At 38.9% G+C, this 18,434-nt stretch overlaps 1 protein-coding gene across 4 annotated transcripts in view; it reads left to right on the forward strand.

The window, feature by feature from the left end:
• The window catches only part of sema5a (sema domain, seven thrombospondin repeats (type 1 and type 1-like), transmembrane domain (TM) and short cytoplasmic domain, (semaphorin) 5A), a 393,767-nt gene that overhangs the window by 284,839 nt on the left and 90,494 nt on the right, over positions 1-18,434 (forward strand). For all 4 annotated transcript variants that reach the window (XR_012050550.1, XR_012050549.1, XM_061965607.2 and 1 more), the window contains exon 15: positions 7,394-7,541. Coding sequence is in view for 2 of the 4 variants with exons in the window: in XM_061965607.2 (XP_061821591.1) it covers positions 7,394-7,541 (148 nt within the window). In the remaining 2 variants the exon portion in view is untranslated. The remainder of the gene's footprint in view (positions 1-7,393; positions 7,542-18,434) is intronic.

Raw genomic sequence — 18,434 nt, forward strand, 5'->3', positions numbered from 1 at the left:
TGTATTTGTGTATGATGTCACCTAGCGGCAGCATGTAGATGCTGAAGAGTGCAGGGCCAAGAACCGAACCCTGTGGAACTCCGCACGTTACCTTAACATAGTCCGAGGTCACATTGTTATGGGAGACGCACTGCATCCTGTCAGTAAGATAAGAGTTAAATCAAGACAAGGCTAAGTCTGACATACCAACACGTTTTTTGCTACGTTCTAATAAAGTGTTATGATCGACGGTATCGAAAGCAGCGCTAAGATCAAAAAGCAGCAACATGGATGACGCATCAGAATCCATCATTAGCAATAGATCATCAGTCGTTTTTGCGAGGGCTGTCTCAGCTTATGTAACGAAATTTTGTTCTTATCTGTACTGTAAAGTTCAAATTCGAATGACAATAAAAAGGAAGTCTAAGTGTCTAAGTCTAAGTCTAAGTAGAGTGTTTTGCCCTGAAACCGGACTGAAAGGTCTCACAGAGATTGTTAGATGCTAAGTGTTCATTTAGCTGCTGTGCAACAATTTTTTTGAGGATTTTTGAGATAAAGGGAAGGTTTACCATGAGGTCAGGATCGAGGTTAGGTCTTTTGAGCAGAGGGTGGATAACCGCTTATTTGAATGTTAGGGGAACAGTACCCGAGTAAAGTGATACGTTTATAATATTTAGCACTGCTGGACCTAATATTACAAACAGCTCCTTGATAAGTTTCCTAGGAAGTGGGTCAAGTAAACATGTTGTTTGTTTTGTCCCATTTACAAGTCGCAGGAGTTCCTCTAATGTTATTCATTTTAAAAGAGAGATTATTTTGGAGGGCGATATCCGTCGTACATACATTTGTATCCGCGTTAATGGAACCTAGTTGGAGCTGGGGCGCATCATCTTTAATCTCCTTTTTAATGACTTAAATTTTCTTATCAAATAAATTCATAAAGTCATCAGCCGAGTGGGTGGAGCTACTGGGGGGAGTCCCTTGTTGGGTTAGCGATGCTACTGTACTGAACAAATATTTAGGATCGTTTTTATTGAGGCGGATGAGATTGGAGTAGTAATTAGTTTTAGCTAAGGTAAGCATGCGTTTATTATGCTTGATGGAAAATCTCAAGTTTAGTCGCGCGCCATTTATGTTCCAGCTTTTACAGGATCGTTTAAGAGCTCTAGTTTCTTCTGTGAACCAGGGGGTACGCCTTTTAGGGGCCTTTTTTAGCTTTAGCGGTGCTATACTATCAATGGCGTTGCGCAGGGCATCGTTAAAGTTGTTAGTGAGGTTATTTATAGAGCCCAAATAATTTGGGAATGGTGCCATTACCGAAGGCAGTAGGCCAGCAAGAGTCGTAGTTGTGACAACTGCTAAAGTAGTGGTTATTAGTAGTTTGTTGACAATGAGTCAGAACTTCAAATTTTATAATGTAATGCTCGGACATTACTTTGGTGTACGGGAGTACCATAACTTTGGAGGTGTTGACACCCTGGATAAGGACGAGGTCTATCATATTACAGTTGCGATGCATGGGTTCGTTTATTATTTGTGTAAGACCAATTATAGTCTGGAGCGCCACGCAAGGAGGGTCTGACAGGGTATCTTCATTATAATTATATTATCTGTGTGCATCAATCAATCAGAGACAAACTCTGAAAATGCAGTCACTGTTTTATTTTTTATATGAAACGTTTAGCAATAGTGCTACAGGATAACGCTCTTAGGCTTTCACAAAGTCTACCATTAGTGGTAGCAAACACAGAAAGTGTAGAGTTTGTTGCTATTTGGTCTGTGAAATCTATGCGCCCACGAAAGAAATTACAGTAATGCTTAAATCGACCAAAATACTGTAAATATGAATATGCCTACATTACATACATACTTACAGCCTTTATGTATAACCGTTTTGCAGGTTTTTGGATTTAGAGTACTTTATAGGAGGAATAGATCGTATCCCCATTACCTGCATTGTTAGCCGCCTCTTCCTAACAGTTAGAATGCACAGAAAAGAGAAAGCTGTGTGTGTTCTTGTCTCACACAAGGATTGTGGATGATGGGCAAAAAACGTTTTATTTTAAATGCAGTTCCACTTTACCGCAATGTTTACACCTAATTATGACATAGAGCATCCTGGTCTTTAATTAGACAATTAAATAGAATACATAATAGAATGTGTATTTCAGCCAACTTCTCTCTTCTCTGTACTTCCCCTTCTGGTGGAGAGGTCCTTGAAAAGTGTTCTGCTCCACCAGTGGCCTTGGGTAAAATATACACTGTGACTGACACAGCCCAGTTACTCATGATAAACCACCAAGACAAGGCAAGAGGTTCGCCTCTCTCTCTTCCTCTCTAAGAATCAATGTTTTTTGTTCTCCTTTCCACATTTCACTCCTACCACAGCTGCACTATTTAAAAAAAACGTGCATATATCGAGGTGTACGAGTAGTGCACTAAGAAAAAAAGGGTAGATTTGAAAGGCTTTTATGTATGCAATAAGCCTCATTACGACATGGTGTGTTGCGCCTCAGTGCCGATGGACACTGTATGAATAACACATGCATTTAAAAAAAAAACTTTTGAGACGCCAGCAGGCTTTACATAAGTTTAAAGATGAAGCGGCCATGCGCGGCTTTAAATGTGGCAGGTTCATGCTCACACTGATGAACCTTTTGTTGGTTCTTTCTCTCGGCCCGCACTGCATTAGTCAGTAATTAGCTGCGTTGTCAAGAGAAACAGGATGCCTCTTGTTTTTGGATTAAAGTGCAATTTCAAGTTGGAAATCCGCTTATTGATGCAAAAGTGGTGTTTGGGGGCTACATCAATGCATGTATATAGATGTGTGCATGCGTTTGTAATCTCCAATCTCCTAAAGAGCGCTCAAGATTATAATCCACTCGGTTCTACCTCCTGGAGTCCCGCCATACAATCCTAATACAAGTGTGCAGATTAGTAAACATAACAAAAAAAGAGTACAATTGGTAAATATCTTGCATCAGCCTGGAAAAGTAATACAGCACTTAAAAAACCCTTGTCTCAAAAAGCAGCTGCGCCAAAACGTAACCAAGCAGTAATTAAAGCAGTTTTATGGCACGTGGAAAAGTAATAAAATAAGCCGTAAGGCTCCAATAACGCTGGTAATCTTATTGTAAAATGATGACATTAAGTGCTGTTATCCTGTCTTGTAAAGTGATGCAGTTATTTTACGTGTGCAAAATGTCTGTGTGAATTTGTGCTTATGTTTTTTTGTTTAGATGTAGAATGTATGTAATGTGGCTCCCTAGCCACATGAAAGCCATGCGCGGGGGCATTTACATGTTTTGTCAGACATTCCTGCCTCGTGGTTTGAAGCTTCCACCGCTATTTTAAGTTTAGCGGCCAGTATTGCCGGCTCTTGGCTTTTTGATTTTGTGACCTTATTTTTGTCTATAATATTCCCACGGTTTAATTTTGTAAGTTACTAATCAATTATCAAAATTTAAATGTGACTAGTAAATGAATATATAAACAAAGGGGGTGTGACCTAATTCTGTGCCCCCATACACAAGACTCCTAAAGGGGCCCCCCCATCCCACCCTAAACCTAACTTAGCTGCCACATACACTACACACACACTCGGTATGTTACTATGCTCTAAAAACAGGGGTTTAACCCATACTTGCCAACCCTCCCGATTTTCCCGGGAGACTCCCGAATTTCAGTGCCCCTCCCGAAAATCTCCCGGGGCAACCATTCTCCCGAATTTCTCCCGACTTCCACCCGGACAACAATATTGGGAACGTGCCTTAAAGGCACTGCCTTTAGCGTCCTCTACAACCTGTCGTCACGTCCGCTTTTCCTCCAAACCAACAGCGTGCCGGCCCAGTCACATAATATATACGGCTATTCCACATGCATAAGTGAATGCCAAGCATACTTGGTCAACAGCCATACAGGTCACACTGAGGGTGGCCGTATAAACAACTTTAACACTGTTACAAATATGCGCCACACTGTGAACTCACACCAAACAAGAATGACAAACACATTTCGGGAGAACATCCGCACCGTAACACAACATAAACAGAACAGAACAAATACCCAGAACCCCTTGTAGCACTAACTCTTCCGGGACGCTACAATATACACCCACCGCTACCACCAAACCCCGCCCCCCTCAACCCCTTACCCCCCCACCCCCATCTCCCCAATTCGGAGGTCTCAAGGTTGGCAAGTATGGTTTAACCAATTTGGAACATATCTAGATAAGCCCCTTAGATTATTTGGTTTTGTTTTGAAAAATAAAGTTGGGTTTTGAATGGATCGGTCGGTACCCATTGCTAGTGGCAGACTAAGTGTGTTTAATGTGGTGCCAAATCTATTTGTAGTTGTCCAAATTCATTTGCGGCCAGTCGCAACAAATAAATGAATGTGTAGGGTTTTACTTATCAAATGGATTGGGAAAGAAGATATACAACTGAACGATTTTTGCATGTTCCTCACAAAAAATAACTGGATGAATTCAGTTGCTATCCAACCATAAATCACTCAGTACTTAAATAGGTTCCTGTTATGTACCTAATTGGCCAGGCTCGGGTTGTCCCGATACCAATATTCTGGTACCGATACCGGTACCAAAGTGTATTTCCATACTTTTCAAAACTTTCATTTTTAGCTTCATTTTAATAAAAAAAATCTTCAAATACATTAAACAGGGTTCTTATTGCAATCAAAGAACAATTTTAGAAGATTAAAATGAAAAATAAAAGGCGTTAGACACATTGGGCTTTTCTTGTTGCAGACAAGTTTTAAAGCACTTCTTGCAGCGTAGCGCTTCCATGTTTAAAGTTTATTGCGCTTCACGCACCCTCTTCATGAACCAGTAGAATTGCCTTTTATTTGCCAGTTTTCCTCTTCTCACTGTTTCTGCTTGTGCGCTCTGTGAGTGTGCGCGTGCTGACACACTCAACATGATCCTTGGCTCAGCAACATCACTGCAGCTAGGCAGAATGCAGATGAGAAAAAAAATACAGTTTTTTTTCAAAGGCAGTATAGTACTGTTTTGAATTAATTGGTACCGCGATAGTTGAACAGTACCGGTATACCGTCCAAACAGTGATAGGCAGTAACAAGCTCCATGTAGCTAATCTACGTATCTTAATTACATTTTCCAGTAGCTTGACGGTAGTTTAGCTACTTTTTTAATGAGTAGCTATTCCTGTAGCAGAGCTACACTGCAAAAAGTCAGTGTTCAAAAACAAGAAAAAAAAAATACAAAAGTTAGGGGCATTTTACTTGAACTAAGCAAAATTATCTGCCAATAGAACAAGAAAATTTGTCTTGTCAAGACTTTCCAAAACAAGTAAAATCAGCTAACCTCAATGAATCCAAAAATACCTTAAAATAAGTACGTTCTCACTAATAACAAGTGCACTTTTCTTGATAGAAAAAACAAATATGAGACCTTTTTCCTCAATATGTTGAACAATATTCTTAAATTAAGTAAATGCTAGTGCCATTATATTGACATAATGATATGCACTCAGCATTACATTTCTTGCATTTTCCCATTGATAAAATTACATCATCGCGCCCAGTGCATGCTCTTCCAGTCAATCAGTGCTCAAGGAATATATATATATACATATATATATATATATATATATATATATATATATATATATATATATATATATATATATATATATATATATATATATATATATATATATATGTATATTTATTTACAGCCCGGCCCCCGACCAAATGTTTTTTATTGTAATTTTGAAGAATTTATCTGAATGTGCATGAACTATTTCTGTTCAAAATTGTTTGAAATGTCACATGTCAAATGTTTACATATTAACTGTCAGTTTGCTGTACTGTGCCAACTGTACTACTATATGAGTACGTATGTTCTATTGTTTCATTGAAAATAAAACAGCAAAGTCCATTTGGCTGTCATCTGTTTTAATTATGAGACACAATTGTGTCAAAGTCATGATTTTTTATTTCATGCTTGAAGTAAGAAATTATTACTTTGAAAAAGCAGTTTTATACTTGTGAGTGTTGATGACACAGCTTTGCAACAGTTGATATTCTAGTTTCAAACATGTTTTACTCAATATAGGTCATAAAATCTCAGCAACAAGCTGTAATATCTTACTGAGATCATTTAGGACCAAAACACTTAAAACAAGTAAAACACTCCAACATAAAATCTGCTTAGTGAGAAAAAGTATCTTATCAGACACAATAAGCAAATATCACCCTTATTTGAGATATTCAATCTTACTTAGATTTCAGTTTTTGCAGTGTACTTTTAGACCCATGTAGCTAAGTAGCTTACAGCAAAGCTACACGCTACAAAGAGAGAAAATGGACTGCGAACATCCATACACACAAAGAAAATACATGATCACTCACCGTACAAGGTCGGCTGTCATGATGATCCCGACTACGACGATGTTCATATATTCCCATTTAGGTGAAGAATGACTCTAAATCCTCGCGAAGAAAAGGGGGATGGAACCAAGCGTCTTTTTATGTTGTTCTCGCCATTTCCGGGTCTAAATTGGCTGTCAAAATTTACCAATTTGTCAGAATACATCCTCGTCTTTCTACTTTCTAGGTGAGAGGCATGATTTATGAGCTAGAATAAAGGAAGCAGCTGATCAGTGGATCATGTCAACATTGGCACGAAAGCTTGTGATCCGCTGCTATAAACAGTTGGTCCACGTTCGCGCTTATAATAACAATATCACTAATACTAATTATCAAGTCTACGGACACATAAGTTTGAACTATACGCTACTTTGTATTAAGAATAGAAACGGTGGAGGATGCATGTGCATGTACGAGCCAGTCTACCCCACAACAAGAGGATCAAGAAAAATAATTAACTTATTACAATGTCGGACTCTTCAGGTAAAACTTTACAATGTCACAAGTTGGGCGAATTCCAAACAACTCGTTTGGAGGAAGTATGAAAGAAGGCAAGATTGTTAAATAAATATCTCTGCCATGTCTGCATGGTTAGATTTCAAATTTTGGGGACTAAAGCACATCCCAAAAACACAAACTGGTACCAATAGGTAAGAAAAGTTGGTTTTGCATAATAGGTCTCCTTTAAAATGCACCTCATTTGTGAATCTCAAATCAAGTAAATGAAAAGAAATACGACTAACTCCAGTTCTCTTGTGCTGTAACATTCATAAAAGATAGCTTAGTTGTTAACGTGATGTATGTTATTTCTCTAAGCAATGAAAGCAGCTGGGTGAGGTTATAGTGCAGACATCAGACTGCGCGTTGTGTTGCTTTAGTACGTCTATAGAATTACAATCACTGACACTTTTTCATGTTGTGCTTTTGTTTTCTTCAGATCGTTACCAGATCATGATGTCTAGTCTCGTTAAGATTTCATCACGCTGCCATTTCATCTCTTTGACAGGTACTGCAATGAACACCTGCCCTGCCCTCCACATGTCTACTGGTCGGCTTGGTCGGCATGGGAACGCTGCAACGTGCCTTGCGGCGGTGGCATCCAGTCGCGCCGGAGAACCTGTGAGAACGGCAACGACTGTCCCGGGTGTGGCCAGGTACGTCACGCACGTATTTGTCTTTGTCTAGGTTCTCAGCTTACATAATTTTATTGAAGATAACTTAAAGGCCTACTGAAACCCACTACTACCGACCACGCAGTCTGATAGTTTATATATCAATGATGAAATCTTAACATTGCAAAACATGCCAATACGGCCGAGTTAGCTTACTAAAATGCAATTTTAAATTTTGCGCGAAATATCCTGCTGAAAACGTCTCGGTATGATGACGTCAGCGCGTGACGTCACGGATTGTGGAGGACATTTTGGGACAGCATGTTGGCCAGCTATTAAGTCATCTGTTTTCATCGCAAAATTCCACAGTATTCTGGACATCTGTGTTGGTGAATATTTTGCAATTTGTTCAATGAACAATGGAGACAGCAAAGAAGAAAGCTGTAGGTGGGAAGTGGTGTATTGCGGCCGGCTGCAGCAACACAAACACAGCCGGTGTGTCGTTGTTTACATTCCCGAAAGATGACAGTCAAGCTTTACCATTGGCCTGTGGAGAACTGGGACAACAGAGACTCTTACCAGGAGGACTTTGAGTTGGATACGCAGACACGGTACCGTGAGTACGCATGCAGCTGCAGCTTCCAAACATTTGATCGCTAGGCCGTACGTGCGTGCCGCTATGTGCATGTCACGTACGTAACTTTGGGGACTTTGGGGAAATATATGTGCTGTATGAACTTTGGGGAGGTGAACGGTACTTTGGACTGTGGGATTGAGTGTGTTGTGCAGGTGTTTGAGTTGTATTGGCGGGTTATATGGACGGGAGGAGGGAGGTGTTTGTTATGCGGTATTAATTTGTGGCATATTAAATATAAGCCTGGTTGTGTTGTGGCTAATAGAGTATATATATGTCTTGTGTTTATTTACTGTTTTAGTCATTCCCAGCTGAATATCAGGTCCCACCCGCCTCTCACAGCATCTTCCCTATCTGAATCGCTCCCACTGCCCTCTAGTCCTTCACTCTCACTTTCCTCATCCACGAATCTTTCATCCTCACTCAAATTAATGGGGAAATCGTCGTTTCTTGGTCGGAATCGCTCTCGCTGCTGGTGGCCATGATTGTAAACAATGTGCAGATGTGAGGAGCTCCACAACCTGTGACGTCACGCTACTCGTCTGCTACTTCCCGTACAGGCAAGGCTTTTTTATCAGCGACCAAAAGTTGTGAACTTTATCGTCGATGTTTTCTACTAAATCCTTTCAGCAAAATGATGGCAATATCGCGAAATGATCAAGTATGACACATAGAATGGACCTGCTATCCCCGTTTAAATAAGAAAATCGCATTTCAGTAGGCCTTTAATGCTGTCTGATAGTGTTACTGGGCGTATACAATAAGAATAATCCTCGGAACAGGTTTAGAGGATAACGCAGAGGAAGTGCTGCTTTTCAGCTTCTCCTGCTTTCATCCATCTTGTAAATGAAAGCGAGATACGTGGATGACCTTCCTTGTCTTTCAGTGTTTGTTTGCTTTTTCAAATAGCTTCATTGTACGCTTGCCTTGTGGTAGCAGTTTGGAGGGCCCTTTTCCGACGTTGCACAAGGATGCAACTCCTTATTGTCTCCACTTCCATGGCCATTAACTTTTATCGCCAAACTATTAAAATGTATTTTTCACAAAGCGCCATAAATACATACTGTACTAGTGCTCTCAAATGTTTACCATTTCTAATCACAGGGTTGCTGTGGATGAATTTTAATTAAACACAGTTAAGCATTATTAATATTTAATAAAAAATGTCTCAATCCCGATCATAGGACCGTATAAGGGTCTATATTAGCTTTTTTTAACAGATCTTTACCGCAGATGTGCCCTAGTCTTTAATCAGATTCCTTCAAAAGGGATGCACGCTCACAGAGCCACAATGACATTTTCAGTTTCCTTGTTACACATGCAGGGGTTGCATGAATATTCTAGGAGGGTGCATGTCTTGACAGAACACTGGCTCGAATTTGAGAGCAAGCTGCAACCAACACAGTGCGAAGCTGCTTTTAAGATACTAATCCTCACCACCATGGCGAAAAATAAACCAAGTTTCTTCCATTTCATTACCACTGGAGGACGAAAGGATAATATATAGTTAAGCATGCTACACACGACAACACAAGAAGTTAACCTCTAAAGCATGGTTCTCAAACTCTGGCCCGCGGGCCAAATTTGGCCTGAGGCGATATCAAATTAACACGAGAGCTGGCCCGCCGATTATATTCAGCGGCGGTGCTGCGGTAACACCGCATTCACCGCTAATTCTCATACTTGCCAACCCTCCCTGGAGAGTACCAGATTTCAGTGCCCGTCCCAAAAATCGTCACATCCGTTTTTCACCCAGTCCAACGTGTGCTGGCCCAGTCACATAATATGTGCGGCTGTAGCACGCACACACAAGTGAATGCAATGCATACTTGATCAACAGCGATACAAGTTACACTGAGGATTGCGGTATAAACAACTTTAAGTTTTGTTAGAAATATAGGCCACACTGTGAACCCACGCCAAACAAGAATGACAAACACATTCCGGGAGAACATCCACACCGTAACACAACATAAACACAACAGAACAAATACCCAGAACCCTTTGCAGCACTAACTCTTCCGGGAGCTACAAGGTGGAGGGGGGGAGGGGGGGGGGGGGGGGGGTTTGGTGGTAGCAGGGTGTATATTGTAGCGACCCGGAAGAGTTAGTGCTGCAAAGGGTTCTGGGTATTTGTTCTGTTGTGTTTATGTTGTGTTACGGTGCGGATGTTCTCCCGAAATGTGTTTGTCATTCTTGTTTGGTGTGGATTCACAGTGTGGCGTATATTTATAACATTGTTAAAGTTGTTTATAGGGCCACCCTCAGTGTAACCTGTATCGCTGTTGATCAAGTATGCGTTGCATTCTCGTGTGTGTTCATGCAGAAGCCGCACATATCTTGTGACTGGGCCGGTACGTTGCTAGAATGGATGAAAAGTGGACGTGATGAAAGCTCATAGCGAACATTAAAGGCAGTGCCTTTAAAGCACGCCCCAAAGACTGTGGTCTGGGTGGACTACGAGATATAATGACTGATGAACACCTCCGTTGGATAATGAAGGTTGCCTCAGCTCAAAGCCTGAGCCCCGACATTAATGAACTAGCATCCCAGAAAAGATGGCAGGTATCTGGCTTGGGCACATCAAATTAGATCAGTGTGTTGCAAACTGAGCAGTTTAAAGTCCTGAATGGTTGGTTTATTCATTGTTATTTTATTTTCAAATTTATTAGCCTGTGGAAAAAGTTAATGTTGCTATTTACCTCAGAAGGCTACAAATAGAAAAGAGGCATTACATTTTTATTTAAATTGGATTTGATATGCCATTGATATTTTTTAATTATTATTATTATTTGAAACTCGATTTTGCATGTCACTATAAAGTTATATAAGCCTTGCTTGTTCAATATTCAATGCAAAACTCTTTTGGGTCCCTATTAAAAGGTTAATTTGTTCAACCTTGACCCGCGGCTTTGTTCAGTTTTAAATTTTGGCCCACTCTGTATTTGAGTTTGACACCCCTGCTCTAAAGTGTCAATGTAAAGTAGGGGTGATCGATCCAGATGTCGATACTATCCATACTTGTCGTATCAGTATATAAACGATACTAAAGAGATTAAATCGATAATCATCTTTTTCTTGTTCTTATTTAAAAATAATTTTTTGGGTTATTTTTGTTATTGTTCACAAACTCAGGGAGTTAGTCTCTGGATACAGGAAGGCTTTTAGGGCAAAATTTAAATGGGAGTCAATAGTAATTTTTGCTTTTGTTTAGTTATTGTGCACTAGCCACTTTATTTTTATTTTAAAATAAATGTATGTAGCATTCAATACCACATATTTAATACGTCATCTGATTCACAATACGAGCAGATTCTAAATTTAATAAGATACGCTTTATAAAAAGTTTTACTGTGTTTACTTAAGTTACTTGCTTTAAACATTTTTTAAGATCTATAATCTATTGTCATCGGATTGGGACTCGAAATCGGATCGAGATCGAACGCCAGAAATGTTAATCGGAACATCCCTAATATTTCATCCATTAGTTATGTTTCATTTGGTATGAGCAAAGTGGGCAAATGAAACAAGTTCACAAAATTGTACATACTGCACTGTATTTATTACTCATTTTGATGAAAACTGATAATTAAATGGTTTTACGCTTCACCACCTCACATCCAACACAAACGTGTAGTAAAAGTTCACAACTAAGGCAACTGTTGCACAATGCTACCATGCGTCTTGGTAAACTCTACAGAATTTAGCCTCTCAGCAGTGGCCTCTCAGTGTCTTTCTGTACCCTACTGAATACACTCCACTTAAAAACAATCTATGAAGCCCCCAATCTCACATCTACCTGTAAAAGTCCACCCTAAGCATTGTGTAATGGTGCAGAAGTTTGTATTAAGACACCTCCCACACACAACATTGCTGCCTCAGCATGATACATTAACGAATAATTGAGCATGACATGTTAGTCACTGCACAAAATCACACAAATGGAAAAAGGGACCTCTCCATTTAGTGGCAATTTAGCAATCACACAACATCGCCCTTCTCTTCAGCGCACATGTCATAATAGTAGCAGGCAGCCTTTATTCTTGACAATGCATTACAGCTGTAATGCACTGATGTATTCTGGGAACACAACTGTAACAGAGATGGAAAGAAAATGGAGCGTCAAACTTCCATTGATGCATTTTCCACAAGTAAGCTGTGTGTAAGGCACTTGATCTATTCATTATTATATGGACAACAAATGTTTTACACGGATTGGAAGCATTGAATTAAATGAAGAAAATATGAAGAAATGTAATTAATGGTAAAAATGTGGGGTCCAGCCGAGGTTGGGAAATGATTGATGAAATAGGAAATCAAACATGTTTTATTTTTATACATAATGAGCATTTGTGCAGTAGCGTTCTTCTGAGGGTTTATTTGTTTTCAAATGCCTAATACAGCAGGTTTCCTATCCCTTGAAAGACTAGTTAATTTGATTCAATTGTGTGTTCACCACTTTTCAGTTTTTTATGCTGCACTCTTGGACGAGCACGTTGATGCTGAGGGGCCTTTTGCATTAATTTGTCAATGTAAAAGGCCTCATTGCACTTGTGCACCAAGCGCTAGCTATTCTCTCCATGCAGTGATGCACCATGTACCATGAGTACAGCTCTTAATAAGCCCATCATCACTTGTGTAATGACTCAAAGGATCAATTACCTTGGCTGAATCGGCAGCAAACATTTATCCAAACTATTTTTTTATCACAGCTAGGTAGTCTGGAAAAGAAAAAAAATATGTTCTGTATAGCAGTCACTTCTCTATTTCACCAAAATGTTTAAAGCAGGGATCGGCAGCCCAAAATGTTGAAAGAGCCATATTGGACCACAAACACAAAAAAGTAATCGGTCTGGAGCAGCAAAAAATTAAAATACTTATATACCGTATTTCTCGGAGTATAAGTCGCACCGGAGTATAAGTCGCACCTGCCGAAAATGCATAATAAAGAAGGTAAAAAACATATAAGTCGCACTGGAGTATAAGTCGCATTTTTTGGGAAAATGTATTTGATAAAACCCAACACCAAGAATAGACATTTAATAGGCAATTTAAAATAAATAAAGAATAGTGAACAACAGGCTGAATAAGTGTACTTTATATGACGCATAAATAACCAACTGAGAACGTGCCTGGTATGTTAACATAACATATTATGGTAAGAGTCATTCAAATAACTATAACATATAGAACATGCTATACGTTTACCCAAACAATCTGTCACTCCCAATCGCTAAATCCCATGAATTCTTATACGTCTAGTCTCTTACGTGAATGAGCTAAATAATATTATTTGATATTTTACGGTAATGTGTTAATAATTTCACACATAAGTCGCTCCTGAGTATAAGTCGCACCCCCGGCCAAACTATGAAAAAAAAACTGCGACTTATAGTCCGAAAAATACGGTGTTATAATGATGGCAACACAGGATGTAAGTGGCTAATTAGCTGTATTAGCCTACTATCAAAATGACTGTGTCGCAGGCTGACGCTAATCTTCGTTGACAGAAATGTTGAAATGTAATATTTAATCTACAGATGTTTACAACATTGGAAAACATTAGTAAAACTTCTCAGAGGGTGAGATAACTCCTGAGAATGACTGTCTTAGAATGGCCAAAGGTATAGATGTGTATCCAAGTTAAAGGAAAGGACAGGCCGTCTTCTTCTCATGGATTTATTACAATCTTTGCAAGATGGGTAACGTTTGCTGTTGTCTGGAACAACATGGCGCACAAACCACTATCAGAAATGTAGCCAATATTACATACAGATAATTTGTCATGAAACAAATATAAATTAAATACAGAGAAGACATAAATAAAGGAAATTAAATTAGCTCAAATATACCTACAAATGAGGCATAAGGATGCAATATGTACATACAGCTAGCCGAAATAGCATGTTAGCATGGATTAGCTTGCAGTCATGCAGTGAGCAAATATTCCTGATTAGCACCCACACAAGTCAATAACATCAACAAAGCTCACCTTTTTGCATTCACGCACAATATAAAACGTTTGGTGAACAAAATGAGACAAAGAAGGAGTGGCATAAAACACGTCGTTCTGTGGCAGCGTCGGAGAAAGTTATACATGTAAACAAACTGAGTCACAGTCCACACAACGTTGAGTTCAAGGGCTGCTGAAATTAGTAGGACAAAATAGCGCTCACCAAATACTCTCATCAGTGAAGCACAAACATTTTAAACAGTGGGCTTTCTAACAATTAGGAAGGTTTGTGTCGTGTTTGTTCTCCTACAAAAACCATAATATAACAAAAAACATTTTTCACACCATTTTTTTTTCCATTTCCATACATTTTTGAGAAAGCGCCATGGAGCCACCAGGGCGCCATGTGGCTCTAAAGCCGTGGGTTGATGACCCTTGTTTTAAGGCATGCATGGTTGATATAAAGTGGAATTGTGTAACTTTAGAAGAGTATAAACTAATCTTTAAGCATTACTAAAATCGACCAAACGAGCTAAGTCACACAGCTCAGTGGCCTTGTGGTTAAAGTGTCCGCCCTGAGACTGGGAGGTTGTGAGTTCAAACCCCGGCCGAGTCATACCAAAGACTACAAAAAATGGGACCCATTACCTCCCTGCTTGGCACTCAGCGTCAAGGGTTGGAATTGGGGGTTAAATCACAAAATGATTCCCGAGCGCGGCACAGGCTGCTGCTCACTGCTCCCCTCACCTCCCAGGGGGTGAACATGGGGATGGGTCAAATGCAGAGGACAAATTTCACCACACCCAGTGTGTGTGTGACAATCGTTGGGACTTTAACTTTAACTTTAAGTGCTTTCCGTACAGTGAAAGGAAATGTCCAAAATCTTCATGCAAGTTTGATAGTGGCTCACCTTCAAACTGTTGTTTGTTTGCAACAATCAAGTTCTTTAACGGCACCTACAAGGATAAAATCACAATTTTTCAAGGAATTAAAATGGAGTCAACAAGAATAGGAGTAAGCAAGCTAATATGCTCAACTAGTGCAGTGGTGTCAGAAGTGGGATTTGATCATGGTGTCAGATCCAACTTCTGACTTATGTAGTATAAGATCACATGATGTCTGCAGTGGAATCTGACAATATTATCAAGGTTAACAAGAAAAAGAGCAGCTCGGTCAGGATAATGTTAGAAATTTTGTCATAAATGTCTTCAAAACATGACCCCCCTTGAGCCTGGTAAAGAAGAAAAAAATACATAAAGCCATTTCAGGTGAGTGTGGAGGTTGCTCCAGCGAGGCAATGTTCTTCTGGGCCAGGAGTTGTCGGATGCTCAAGGCATTAAGAGTATGCTTTTTGTTATAATGCAGCAGCCACGGGATGCTGGCCAGAACTCCCAGTGGACAATGCCTCATATTGTGAGCAAAAGTCGTGGAACTTTTCGGAAACACTCTGTCTGAACCTTTGTTTGTCATACCCCAAACATTTAAGGGTTCCAAAAAGCAATGATGCACATGCGATGTCCTGGCATTGCTGGAAGATAACACTTACAAGGGCTCCTATGATTGCTGTAAAATCATCCTCATATTGCCAGTAGGGGTATACTGTCTTTGTTTATAACTAAGATGACTATTGTTTGCTCTGATTTATAAACCAGTGGTATACTCTTCAATTAGTGTCTTTTTTTGCATTCCTATTTCCTGTCTGGATTGGTAATAGCAATTACATATTGTCCTGAAAAAAGTATGTGCTACGCCAGACCGAGTAATGATAATGAAGACGTCTCTATGCGTCTGTTCAAAGTTCAGCTTTGCTGCTGAACTATGAAATGAAAACTGAGTTGAATTATGTTCATGTGGCCACACTATTCAGCTTATGTATTTTTATATTATTCAATCTACACACCATGGGCCTGATTTACTAAGATCCAAATACCAAGCGCTAAACAGTGTGTGCAAACTATAAAATTGCGTATACTATAAGTGGGCATGTGATCTACTAAAACTGCACATACAATTAACAAGTGCAAACATTGCGCAGACCGGCATATTTGAATGAGGTTTTTGCTCTCCAACCGGCATTATTTGCCCATGGAAACACTTATTTCTCTCCACATTCATGTGATTATGCTCCTACCTGTAGGTTTTTACAATGTTGAACAGGCAGCACACATCTATAATCTGTAAAACCTTTTCGCAATATGTAATCGTAATCCATACAACAGAAACTACATTCAGCATGATAACTGCGCGCTCTGCAGGAAGGCGGTGGACAATCACAACACCGCAGCGGGTTTATGCATCTGAATTGATCCTCACGCAAGAAAATGCATATTACAAGACTTTTTTTTCATATAGGGTAAATATATACTGTATATTATAACATTTATTATAAATATAATATGTTTTGTAAATCAAAAAACTAATGCCATTAAAAAACACATTAATTGAATTTGTTTTAATCAGCCCCTGAAGTCATGCAGCCATGTAGCAGCTATACAATTATAAAATGATATTGCTGAATAGACTATATGTCAACTATTTTTATTAATGGCAGTTCATATACTGTATGTTGACGAGCATTAGGTAGAACGGAGCTGCAGTGCGATCGACTCCTTTCTCACATTTTTTTCTGCGCAACTGCCAGTTTGCACGTCCTTTCGAGACAAACTCAATTTAAACACAAAAAAGCAGCCGTCGAACAGTTTTAACATTGATGAATCACACTGTGTATGCTGAATAATAAGATATGCATCTTCTCTCAATATTGTGGGTGTTCTGATGATCATCATGTATTCTGCATATGTAATGGATTGCACTCCTTATTTTGCTCACTTTAGTACACGCAAACCTTTAGTAGATCAGGCCCAACGTGTTACTTTAGATGTGCTTGTGTGTAGCCAGGAGACCAGCTCCCGGCTTTTGGTATGAAGACAGACACAGGGGGACGTCTGGGTCTGACAAAGTGCGCTGTGGCCAACGCTGCTAATTAAAATGATGTGTCATGTGAGAAATGCTCTGTTGCTATGGACTCTATTAGAGTTGGATAAAGCCTCCAAAGGGGAATAGCCAAACTGATATCTCACATCTGGACAGGTCTTTTAAATGTCAGGCAGCTAGTGTGTGTATGTTAATATGCACAACAACACACAGGCAGGCCAATAAGAAACATAATGACTGTAATGATGGTGGGAGGTTTGAGAGTTACGACTATTAATCCCATTCTGCAACAGTGCTCTTTGCGCCTCAAAACACCCACAAACACACACACACACGTATATATATATATATATATATATATATATATATATATATATATATATATATATATATATATATATATATATATATATATATATATATATATATATATATATATATATATATATATGCATATATATATATATATATATATATATATATATATATATATATATATATATGTGTGTGTATATATATATATATATATGTATATATATTATTATGGTAACACTTTAGTATGGGGAACATATTCACCATTAATTAGTTGCTTATTAACATAGGGTTAGGGTTGGGTTAGGGTTAGGGAAGAATAAGGCATTAATAAGTACTTAATAATGACTAATTAAGAGCCAATATGTTACTAATTTGCATGTTAATAAGCAACTAATTAATGGTGAATAGGTGTACCTTAAAATAAAGTGTTACCATTATTATATATTGTTTACATCTGCCTAAAACAGCCAATAGATAAATACTGGTGTCAGTAGTAGCATTGTCTTGCTTCAATGTAGAACTGCATGGTGTCAGAAGTAGCATAAAGTATGAAGTATAAACCTCACTTTTGACACAATTATTTGCAATTCACAGTTGTGTAGAAGTGCTTGGTGTAAGAAGTTGGATCGAACGCCAATACCAAATTTTGCTTGTGAAATCATTCTTTGCTATTAGTAGTTGTGTAGAACTACATGGTGTCAGAAGTGGGATGTTGTTCATTTCTTACAAGAGACTGTTTTACATGACAGCAAATTGTAAAAAAAAAAAAAAGGTATTCACAAGCTGAATTTGGTAATGGCGTCAGATCCTACGTCTGACAACATGCTGTTCCACGTGACAACAAAATGTAAACAATGATTGGATAATGCCGTCTTCTCCCACTTTTGACATGCTGTTTTGCATGACCGAAAATTGTAAATAAGAATTTCATAGGGAGGATTTGGTAATGGCGTTAGATCCCACTTCTGACAACATGCTGTTTTACATGACAGAAAATTGTAGATAATGATTTCCCAGGCAGAATTTGGTAGTGGTGTCAGACCCCACTTCTGACAACACACTGTTTTACATGACAGAAAATTGTAGATAATGATTTCAC

This window comes from Nerophis lumbriciformis, linkage group LG07 (assembly GCF_033978685.3).
Source record: "Nerophis lumbriciformis linkage group LG07, RoL_Nlum_v2.1, whole genome shotgun sequence".
Taxonomy (NCBI): Eukaryota; Metazoa; Chordata; class Actinopteri; order Syngnathiformes; family Syngnathidae; genus Nerophis; species Nerophis lumbriciformis.